Below are 12,112 nucleotides of genomic sequence, written 5' to 3'. Positions count from 1 at the left end.
ACAGGGGCGGAGGAGGAGGAAGCAATCGTGGGGGCATCCACACCACAGGGACTGCAGCGGTTTCAAGAATGCGGCTCACCACCACCTTCTCGAGAGGGTAATTAGGGATGGGCAATAAGTGCCAGTCTTGCCCACTTCCCAAGAACCATGCGGTTTTAGGGTATTGAGAGGTTTGTCGGGCCACTTTTTGGAGGGCTGGTGTGGACCACGTGCAAACCCGACTGGCGTAAAGATGGCAAGCTGCCTTCCCTGGAGGGCATCAGTGAACCAGCTGGCAACTTTTACAGCCACCCGACAGCTCACTGGTCACTTTTGACCAATACCAGCTCTTTCACCCCAAATGCAAGTGTAAAGACTGGCATGGCACAGATACTAGCCCAGCAACACTCTCGCTGCACCACTGCACCCAATATTACCTGGCTGTTGCTTTAATGGGCATTCATTGTCCTTCTCAGATATGGTTAGTAAAAAACGACCCCATTATCAACAAATAGGAAACATCGCCTTAACGAGTCACGATTTGGGAAATGGGAACACAGGGAAGGAAAAGATCACCGCTTGGTAGTGCAGACCTCGAGTATTACTGAAAGATAGAGAAACACTATTGAAGCTTTTGCTCCCTCGCACTCATCAGGACAGACACAAGAAAGCCAAATTTCAAAAGTGAACAACAATTTATACTGCTTGAGAAAAGGGGTGCTGATTGTTTGGCTCTGATTGGTCGAGGAGTTGTCACAGAGATTGTACCAGGGACCTATTGTCCCTCATGCATTTTTTAAAATTCAAAACAAGGAGCTGCCTGGACATGTTTCTTTTGCCTGCAGAGGACAGATTCCTGCCGATGAATGTATGTAGCTTCTAGCAAGCGTAATTGAGACACATTGTGAGGCCAACTCATAATCTTAAATTGGTTGTAGTCTCATTTGTTGCTTCCTTTGAAATTTGGCATTCTTGCGTCTGTCTTGTTTGGTGGGTGGGGGGGGCATGGGAGGGCGCGGTGACAATGTCACTGAGCTAGTAATCCAGAAGCCCAGCCTAATACTCTTGGGAAACGGGTTCAAATCCCGCCACGGCAGCTGGTGGAGTTTGAGTTCAGTGAACAAGTCCGGAGCTGAAAGCTAACCTCAGTAACGGTGACCATGAAACCATTGTCGATGGTGTAAAAACCCCATCTGGCTCACTAATGCCCCTTTTAGGGAAGGAAATCTGCCGTCCTTACCCGGTCTGGCCTACATGTGACTCCAGACCCACAGCAATGCGGCTGACCCTTAACCGCCCCCTGAAGTGACCTCGCTAGCCACTCAGTTCAAGGGCAATTAGGGCTGGGCAACAAATGCTGGGCCTTGCCAGCGACGCCCACATCCCGTGAAAGAATAAATAAACGAATATGAGCGCAGGATGAAAACTTCAACAGTGCCCCTCTTTCCTGAAGGATAAATTGTTAGATATAATAATGGTTCTGACTGAAATGGGACACTGCCCCCACCTTCATACCCAAGGTTGTCCAACTGGCAGTGAGGAATGTTGCTTTTGGAGATTTTGTCAGCCAAATTTTGACATAATGTACAATAACCGGGCCATAAGGTTCTGCCGGACAAAGTAGGGTTGGTTCCTTCACACATCGGTTCAAAAATGGAGCTGTGATGTCTGTAGACTTTTTCCCGTGGAAACCAAGGGGAATAGCTTGGCATCAAGCAGGTCCTTGTACTGAAGTTCGGGCATGACCATTCGTAAACATTTCTCCCTGCTGCTGTTGTCAAGGTTCGGATTGAGGTTGTAGCCCATGATCTGGGCCCGTCCGTACTGGAAGGGTTTGATGTTCTTGTCCTGGATTTGACTGGCCTCCACCGGACTGCTCCCCTGGAGGCACAGATCCATCAGCCTCTTGCGCTTCTCTTGCAGAAGGAGGACGTCGTTCCTCATCCTCTGCCAGCCGTACTCCTCCACCCTCTGCCAGAATGTCCGGTTGAAGTGCAGGTAGAGCTGCCAGTCCAGCGAGTTCCACGCCTTGACCCGCCCCACCGTCTCGTCGGACAGCTTCCTCACCGTCACATTGCTGCGGAAGTTCAGCTTGAAGGAGACCACGTCGTCGAACTCCCAGCACAGAGCGTCCTTCAGCAGGACCATCGACTCGTCAAAGTACTCTGACAGCAGGATGAGGTGGAACGTGCCGCCGATCTCTTTGAGGACCAGGTCCACATAGTCCTTGGTGTCGTTGGCGTTGTGGTCGAACCCAAAGTCGAACCACATCAGGTTCCTGGCGTACTGGTTGCCACGGTCTCGGGCCGCGTAGTACTTCCATGGCGCGCTCAGGAACTGCTCCAGTGACTCCACCTTCTTGAACGCCGTGCTCGAGCCCTTGTAGTAGGTGAACGCCGACTCGGCCAAGGTCACCGGGTTTCGTAAGATCGAGAAGTAAAAGGTCCCCTTTGACATCACCTTTTCAACCTAGGGAAGAGACGAGAGTAGATACAATGATTCCGCTGCTGACAGAGGGGCCAAGAGCTCAAAAAGACATCTGATTTCAAAAATCATGGATCTTGACCAAACCAGCATTGACCTGTTGGGCCAAACGGCCTGTTTCTGTCCTGTAAATGCAATGTCATACCACAAACGAGGGAGTTCAGTGATTTTTGAGAGGTCAGAGAAGCTGATATTGTTCTCCTTGGAGAAGAGAGGGGTGAAGGAGAGACTTAACCAAGGCGTTAAAAACGATAAGGAGAAATTGTTTCCACTAGCAAGAGGAGCGGTAACCAGATGGACACAGATTGAAGGCGACTGGCAAAAAGGTGGGAGGTGAAGAGAATATTTTTTTTAAACGCGGCGAGTTTTTATGATTTGGAATACGGTGACTGGGAGATGGAAGCAGGTCCAATTTTCAAAAGGCAATTTTAAAAAGATATATTCTTTCACAGGATGGGGCATCACTGACCAGGCCAGCATTTGTTGCCCATCCCTAATTGCCCTTAAACTGAATACTTACTAGGCCATTATAGAGGGCAGTTAAGAGTCACCCACTTGGCTGTGGGTCTGGAAATCAAACCAGGTAAGGATGGTAGATTTCCCTCTCTAAATGATATTTTCAAACCTGATGGCTTTTTGACAACAATCAATGATAGTTCCTTAGCTTCCCATTCCAGATTTCTTTTTTCAGCTGAATTTAAACTCCACCAGAAGCCACAGTGGGTTTCAAACCCATATCCTCAGAGCTTGGGCCTCTAGACTATTAGTCCAGTGACATTACCACTACACCACCATCTCCCCACAGCTGAATAAATGTTTGAAGGGGGGAAAACTGCAGGGTGTTGGGAGGGCGGGGGGGGATGGGAGGGAAGAGTGGGATGAATTGGATAGCTCTTAGAGAAAGCCAGCACAGCTATGATGGGCTGAATGGCCTCCATCAGTGCTGTAGGATTCTATGATTTGTTCTGTTCTGTGTAGCAAACCAGTAACCTGAGCTTGTATTTTACACTGGAAATGAAAATTGATACAGAAAGTAAATTTCACATTCAGATGTGTAAGATTTACTACATAGAATATGATATTTAATTTAATACTAAAATTTGAAAATCCATCCAATATTTCTCCGAAGTCAGCTCCTCTTCAACTAAATAAATGATGGCTGGCTAAGAACATTTACAAATAGATCAAAGGGATTCAGATAATGTCAACTTTGGACTTATTCACCACTCCCTGAAGCTTAGCTAAGTCCCACCTTATTTGAGTGTGAGGAAGGTAGCATGGGGAAACAGTACAGTGCTTATATTTAATCCTTCTGCTGCCTTTTGTGTGTGCAGAAGTGTTAGGATTTGTACATGAGAGGGATATAGAGAGACAAGGAGAGAGAGAAATACGGAAAGAGCGAAAGAACGAGAGAGAAGAAACCAGACGGAGAGAGCACGCGAACAGAGAGGGGATAACAAGAGACAGAGACAGAGAGACAGAGACAGAGACAGACACAGAGAGAGACAGAGAGGAGAGACAGATAGAGAGGAGAGAAAGAGAGGAGAGATAGAGAAAGAGAGGATAGACAGAGAAAGAGGGAGAGGTAGAGAGAGAGACAGAGAGGAGAGACAGAGAGGAGAGACAGAGAGGAGAGACAGAGAGGAGAGACAGAGAGGAGAGACAGATAGAGAGGAGAGAAAGAGAGGAGGGATAGAGAAAGAGAGGATAGACAGAGAAAGAGGGAGAGGTAGAGAGAGAGACAGAGAGGAGAGACAGAGAGGAGAGACAGAGAGGAGAGGCAGAGAGGAGAGGCAGAGAGGAGAGACAGATAGAGAGGAGAGACAGATAGAGAGGCGAGACAAACAGGAAAGACAAACAGGAGAGATAGAGAGAGGAGAGAAAGAAAAAGAGAGGAGAGACAGAGAAAGGAGAGGTAGAGAGAGAGACAGAGAGGAGAGACAGAGAGACAGAGAGGAGAGACAGAGAGACAGAGAGGAGAGATAGAGAGACAGAGAGGAGAGACAGAGAGGAGAGACAGAGAGGAGAGACAGATAGAGAGGAGAGACAGACAGGAGAGACAGAGAGAGAGGGAAAGGTAGAGAGAGAGAAAGAAGATAGAGAGAGGGAGAAAGAGGAAGATTCAGTGAGCGTGGCAGAGGTAGAAGGAGAGAGGGAAAGGAAGGGAGAAAAAGGGAGAGAAAGAGAGACATAGAGAGGGAGAAAGAAAGCGAGAGAGAGAGAGAGGTGTGTGAGAGAGTGGGAGAGGAAGAAAGAGGGAAGGAGAGAGAGAATGGTAGAGAGGAAAGGATAAAGAGAGGAGAGAAATAAATGTTTCAGAAGGAAGTTACTGCAGTCCGCACTGGTTAATACTCATTTGTGAAATTTGACAATTTGATTTCTTTAGTTTTGTACCCATTTGTTTATCCACAGTTTAGTTATGTCATGGCTGACATAGTGAATAGTACGCTGTGTGTTGATGTGATAATACTCATGTCATCAGATTAGCGACTGTGACAGAATAAACGCAAATGTATCAAATGATAATCAAATTGTTCCACACCTTCTACATGTCTACCTTATCAAACTGCTTCACCATTTAAAAGACCTTTATCAAATTGCCCCTCAGTCTGCCCTTTATTACAGAAAATACCCCCAGCCTGCTAGACATTTCCTGATAGTTAGAACCTGCAGCCATAACAAGGTAAAAAGTAATTTCAATCAGCACAGCAAAAAAATAAGGCCTGCATTTATATAGCGCTTCTCACAGCCGCTGGGCATCTCAAAGCACCTTACAGCCAACAAAGTGAATTGTTACAGTGCAGAAAGGAGGCCATTCGGCCCATCATGTCTGTACTGGCTCTCCGAATGAGCAATTCACCTAGTGCCACTCCCACTGCCTTCTTCCCCTAGCCCTACGCGTTCCTTTTCAGTCCAATTCCCTTTTGAATGCTTCGGTTGAACCTGCCTCCACCACCCTCTCGGGCAGTGCAAGCCAAACCCTAACCATTGGCTGCATAGAAGAAAAAGTTTCTCCTCAAATCACTTTTGCTTCTTTTACGAATTGCGTTCAATCTGTGCCCCCTCTTTCTCAATCCTTTCGCGCGCGAGAACGATTTCTCCCTATCCGCTCTGTGCAGACCCCTCATGACTTTGAACACCTCGGTCAAAACCCCTTGCCAAGGAAGTTTCTCCAAACTTCCTGACTGGATTTATTGGCGACCATCAGCTGATGAGTGAAAGGCTTAACATATGAGGAACGTTTGAGGACTCTGGGTCTATACTCGATGGAGTTTAGAAGGATGAGGGGGGGATCTGATTGAAACTTACAGAATACTGAAAGGCCTGGATAGAGTGGACGTGGGGAAGATGTTTCCATTAGTAGGAGAGACTAGGACCCGAGGGCACAGCCTCAGAGTAAAGGGAAAGACCGTTTAGAACAGAGATGAGGAGAAACTTCTTTAGCCAGAGAGAGTGGTGAATCTATGGAATTCATTGCCACAGAAGGCTGTGGAGGCCAGGTCATTGGAGACCGAGATAGATAGGTTCTTGATTGGTAAGGGGATCAAAGGTTACGGGGAGAAGGCGGGAGAATGGGATTGAGAAACTTATCAGCCATGATTGAATGGCGGAGCGGACTCGATGGGCCGAATGGCCTAATTTCTGCTCCTGTGTCTTATGGTCTTATGGTCTTATGGTCATCTTACATTGATTAACTTTAGTACTGGTCTCCCTCCAAGAAGGAGAAACATCTCTTCTCTACATCTAGTCTATCAAACCCCTTCATTAACTTAAAGACCTCTATCAGGTCACCCCTCCACACCCCCACCTCAGTCTTCACCTTTCTGGAACAACGCGGCCCAAGCCTGTGCATTGCTTTACCTGTGGGCGGAAGAATCTCATATGGTTGCATATTATGTGATACTCTTGCATTTTAATCGAACTGTAATACTTAATCTTTCTTGTGCTGAAGAGGTAGGGATAGCCAAACTGGTAAGAGTTGGGGAGCGCAAATGTTAAGTTCCTTGCCTCCCCGAACCGGTACAGTATATTGAGGATTGTGCTGCTGGCAGTCTTGTGCGTCTTTAGGAACATCACGTGCGTCTTGGATTGACAGGGCTTCCACGGGACTCCTTCATCGTGAGGGGTCATTGACAAAACCCGAGGCTGGTCCAGCTGCTCAGATGTTCCCCTAAAGAAATGGAGCAGGATTTAAGTCAAAAAAAAACTCATCTGGGCGCAGTTATAAAACGTCTCTGGCAATATTGGCGACAATGGAATGACATCGAGCCTACTGTTAAATGGATCCCAAGCCAGATGGTGAAGTGTGGAACCAGACACGAGTCCTTTTCTTGACAGTTGGTTTAGTTACAGAATGCAGCATTGCATGTGTCTGTCTCCCTACTAAGTGACCCAGCAGTCTCTCTTTATATGTGCTCAAAGTACTTAATCAGTCAATGTGCTTCACCCATGTATCCTTAATCTTGATAATACAATTAACGTACCAATAACATACAACATAGAAACAGGCCAACCAGCTCAACTGGTCCATGTTGGCGCTTATGCCTCCTCCCACCTTACTTTATCTTAACCAATCAGCACACTCTTCTCATACAGTATAAATTGTTGTTTTCCCTTACATGGGTATTCTTGTGAATTGTCCTGATGAGTGCAAGGTGAAAAGTTTTGACAAAATGTCTTTTATTCAGCGATATTCAAGTTCCGTGCTACCAAGCGACAATCCTCACATTCCTTAGTCAGTCGTGACTTTATGACTGAGCTTCTGCAACTCTCTGGGGAAGAGAATTCCAAAGCATCACAACCCTCTGAGCGAAGAAATTTCTCCCCCCTCTCAGTCCGGCCGAGGCTGATTCCTGGGAATGAATGGGGTTGCCCTCCGAGGAAAGGTTGAGCAGGTTGGGCCTATTCTCATTGGAGTTGAGAAGAATGGGAGGCGATCTGATCGAAACATATAAGATTCTGAGGAGGCCTGACAGGGTGGGTGCTGAGAGGATGTTTCCCCTCGTGGGGAGAGTCTAGAACGAAGGAGCACAGTTTAAAAATAAGGGGTCTCCAATTTAAAATGGAAACGAGGAGAATTTTTTCCCTTCAGAGGGTTGTTAGTCTGTGGAATTCTCTTCCCAGTGAACAGTGGAGGCTGAGTCATTGAATACATTCAGGGCCGAGTTGGACACATTTTTGATCTACAAGGGAGCCAAGGGTTATTGGGGGGGAGGACAGGCAGGAACGTGGAGCTAAGGCCACAATCAGATCAGCCATGACCTTAATGAATGGCGGAGCAGGCTCGATGGGCCGAGTGGCCTACTCCTGCCGCTATTTCTAATGATCCTAAATCGCCTCAGAATCTTATACGTTTCAATGAGACCACCTCCGAATTTCCCAAGCTCCAGAGAATAGGGACCACATCCACTCATGACTCTGAGAACTTATCAATTGTTGTGTTTCACATCTCATTCTCATCTACATGGCAAATGAACGTTGATATAAACAGCGGGGGTGGGTTGGGGTGGTTTCAATGTGCCTGTTAAAGTGTGAAAGAACTATCTAATTAGTCCCACCCCCACCCACCTCCCCCCCACTCCACCCCCCCCCCACCCCCACGTCCCCCCACCAACTCTTTCCCCTGCAAATTTCCATACCTTTCATGTCGCAGAACACATTTAATTGATATATTAACCCATACTGTTGAATCAGTGTTAAAAACCTGTCATACTTCTCAGGGGCTGTGGGACACGCTCTCGCCGTGAGGTAATTCAGTGCATAAAGGGAGGAGATTGCTTCCAAGTCTGCCTTTCCCCGGGGGACCTCAAAACTGCCGAGTTCCACCCCTCGCTCAGTCTCTTAAAACTCTCTGTTGAGTAATTCGCGAGCTGTGTCCCATTATTGCCCATCCCTAAATGTCCTCGAGAAGGAGGTGGTGGTGGTGGTGGTGGTGGTGGTAAGCCACCTTCTTGACAACTGAGTGGCTTGCTGGGCCAATTCAGAGGGAACGTGTTGTGGGTCTGGAGCCACACGTAGGCCTGACCAGGTTAGAGCGGCAGATTTCCTTCCCTAAGGGGCACGAGCGAACCAGATGGGTTTTATTGACAGCAATCTAGTGGTCACCTTTATCTTTTTTCCCTTTATTCTTCCAGGGGATGTGGGCATCACTGGCAAGCCCAGCATTTGTTGCCCATCCCTAATTGCCCTTGAACTGAGATAAAAGCAAAATACTGCGGATGCTGGAAATCTGAAGCAAAAACAAAAATAGCTGGAAAAACTCAGCAGGTCTGACAGCTCTCTTCTTTGCCTCCATCTATCACTGGCCCTCTATCTAGCTCTAACTATCCCACCCCCCCTCAACCAGCTTATATTTCACCTCATTTCTATATTTCTTAGTTCTGTGTCACTTTGCTGGGCCATTTCAGATGACAGTTAAGAGTCAACCACATGTCCAAATGCAGCAAGACCTGGACAATATCCAGGCTTGGGCTGACAAGTGGCAAGTAACATTCGCGCCACACAAGTGCCAGGCAATGACCATCTCCAACAAGAGAGAATCTAACCATAACCCCTTGACATTCAATGGCATTACCATCACTGAATCACTCACTATCAACATCCTGGGGATTACCATTGACCAGAAACTAAACTGGGCCAGCCATATAAATGCTGTGGCTACAAGAGCAGGTCAGAGGCTAGGAATCCTATGGTGAGTAACTCAGCTCCTGACTCCCCAAAGCCTGTCCACCATCTACAAGGCACAAGTCTGATGGAATACTCTCCACTTGCCTGGATGAGTGCAGCTCCAACAACATTCAAGAAGCTCGACACCATCCAGGACAAAGCAGCCCCTCTTGACTGGCACCCCATCCACAAACATTCACTCCCTCCACCACCGACGCACAGTAGCAGCAGTGTGTACCATCTACAAGATGCACTGCAGGAATTCACCAAGGCTCCTTCGACAGCACCTTCCAAACCCACGACCACTACCACCTAGAAGGACAAGGGCAGCAGACACATGGAAACACCACCACCTGGAAGTTCCCCTCCAAGTCACTCACCATCCTGACTTGGAAATATATCGGCCGTTCCTTCACTGTCGCTGGGTCCTGGAACGCCCTCCCTAACAGCACTGTGGGTGTACCTACACCACAGGGACTGCAGCGGTTCAAGTAGGCAGCTCACCACCACCTTCTCAAGGGCAATTAGGAATGAGCAATAAATGCTGGCACTGCCAGCGACACCCACATCTCATGAACATATAAAAAAAACATTGCTGTGGGTCTGGAGTCACATGTAAGCCAAGCCGGGTAAGGACGGCAGATATCCTTCCCTGAAGGGCATTAGTGAACCAGATGGGTTTTTTTTTTACAAACAAAAATCAATGATAGCTGTCACAGTCACCAAGACTAGCTTTAGACCCCAGAATTATTAGTTGAATTTAAATTCTACCAGTTATCATGGTAGGATTTGAACCCATGTCCCCAGAGCATTAGCCGAGGCCTCAGGATTACTCGTCCGGCAACACTACCACTACACCACCTTAACACATTTGCATCTTGAAAATTAAGGTGTGATCTAATCGAAGTGTTTAAATTCAAAGGACTTGATAGATTGGGTAGAGAGAAACTATTTCCTCTGGTGGGGTGGGGTGGGGTGGAGTGGAGTGGGGTGGGGTGGGGGACGGTGGGGAGGGAGGCTGGGTAGTCCAGAACAAGGGGGCAGAATCTTAAAACCAGAACAAGGGGGCAGAATCTTAAAATTAGAGTCAGGCAGTTTAGGGGAGAGAGTTCAGGACGCACTTCTTCACACAAAGGGGAGTGGATATCTGGAACTCTCTCTCCCCAGCCCCCACTCCCCCCAACAAAAGGCATTGCGTTTGGGGGACAATTGAAAGTGTCGGAACTGAGAGTGGTAGATTTTTGTTGGGAAAGGGGGGATCGTGAAGCCAATCAAGGCAAATGGAGGTAAGATACAGATCGACTGTGATCAAATTGAATAGTAGCACAGACTCGAGGGGCTGATTGGCCTCCTGCTGTTCCCACGTTCCTTTGTTTAATGAAATTGTGATACGATGATGTAACTAAGATCTTAATTCAGTTACGGTCAATGTAGAATAGCAAATTACCATTTTCAAGTAAGTTATGCATTTCACCTTTTACCTTTTCCAGTAAGATCCATTAACATACATCAATGTTCAAATTCCAGTATTTAAATGCCAACAATCGCTTGGTGGTACAGAACATGAATACTGTTAAAAAGAGACATGTTGCCAAATCTTTTCATCTTGTACTCATCGGGACAAATGCAAGAATGCCAAATTTCAAAGGATCACAACAATTTATTAACAGGAGAAAATCAGCAACCTTTTCTTTCTTTATTCTTTCATGGGATGCAGGCGTCGCTGGCAAGGCCAGCGTTTGTTGCCCATCCCTAATTGCCCTTGAACTGAGTGGGCTTGCTCAGCCCTTTCAGAGGGCAGTTAAGAGTCAACCACATGCCTGTGTGTCTAGAGTCACATGCAGGCCAGACATTAGCGAACCAGATGGGTTTTTAACAATAAAAAAAATATATAGTTTTATGGGCACCATTACTGAGCATAGCTTTATATTCCAACTTTTATTACTTTGAATTTAAATTCCACCAGCTGTTGTAATGGGATTATGAACCCATGGCCCCAGTATTACTCACTCAGTGACATTACCACTACACCATCGTCTCCTTTTCTCACCTATAGCTCTGATCATTTGAAATTTGGCATTCTTGCATTTGTCCTGATGAGTGCAAGAGGTAAAGCTTCGGTAACATGTCTCCTTTTTCAGCAATAGTTAAGATTTGGTTCTGAACTTCCATACAATATTGAAGCAAAATGTGAAATAACCTTTTTTTATCTGTGATGCCCAGTGTTTGGATTGCCAGTCCGATAGCCATAAGGATCACCACAGTCATCCATAGGACATTGAGTGTGCACCAGTGGAGTAACCTTGGCTTCCTAAAGGAAAAAGTATACAAGAACATTACTTCAATTGAATGAAGAAATCAGACCTGGGACTATTATTAAGCTTGAGAACTTGCAGTATATATGGGATCTCCCACAGCCACAGGGCATCCCCAAATTTGATTTGATGTGTGGTCACTAGCAACCACTAATTTGCACTCAGCAAGCTCCCACTAACAGCAGGATCATTTATTTTACAGGTTGAGGGATAAATTGAGGAGAACTTGCCTGCTCTTAGCACAAAGGGGTCTTTTACACCTACCTCAAAGGACAGACAAGACCCCAGTTTAACACCCTCAGCTGTAAAGTGCCACTTTCAGCAGCACAGCTTGAGTACTGAATTGTGGAGCATCAACCATGGTTTATATGCTCAAGCCCCCAGAGCAGGGGGTGAACCCACAACCTTTTGACTCAGAGGCAGGAGTGCTAACCACCAAACCACAGCTGAACTCCTGCATTAGCCAACCAGAACCACAGATGTGGTAGAGTCATGCTGAATGTACACGCTCCTGTGTCACGGAAGCTGGCGAGACCCACTGACAATTCAGAGTTTATCTGTGGTCTGATCTGTGAGTCAACAATCTGGGTAGGAGAAAGTGGGCCATTTTGGTCTTAAAACTCCTGCAAGCGAGGAAAGATTCCCAGGCCATGGAACTTTCCCGAGTT

At 46.8% G+C, this 12,112-nt stretch overlaps 1 protein-coding gene across 1 annotated transcript; it reads right to left on the bottom strand.

Moving 5' to 3' along the window:
• Window positions 1–1,393: 1,393 nt before the first annotated feature.
• LOC144671853 (galactose-3-O-sulfotransferase 2-like) lies at window positions 1,394–11,436 on the bottom strand. Its single transcript, XM_078533903.1, has 3 exons — window positions 11,330–11,436; window positions 6,325–6,634; window positions 1,394–2,448 (listed from the first exon to the last, which is right to left on the bottom strand). The coding sequence occupies exons 1-3, from the start codon at window positions 11,395–11,397 to the stop codon at window positions 1,627–1,629; spliced, it is 1,200 nt and encodes a 399-aa protein (XP_078390029.1). The 5' UTR covers window positions 11,398–11,436; the 3' UTR covers window positions 1,394–1,626.
• Between the last annotated feature and the right edge of the window lie 676 nt (window positions 11,437–12,112).

Source organism: Cetorhinus maximus, chromosome 34 (genome assembly GCF_964194155.1).
Source record: "Cetorhinus maximus chromosome 34, sCetMax3.hap1.1, whole genome shotgun sequence".
NCBI lineage: Eukaryota > Metazoa > Chordata > Chondrichthyes > Lamniformes > Cetorhinidae > Cetorhinus > Cetorhinus maximus.
The sequence above is the reverse complement of the archived record's forward strand: the minus strand, read 5'-3'. Positions and strand labels throughout refer to the sequence as shown.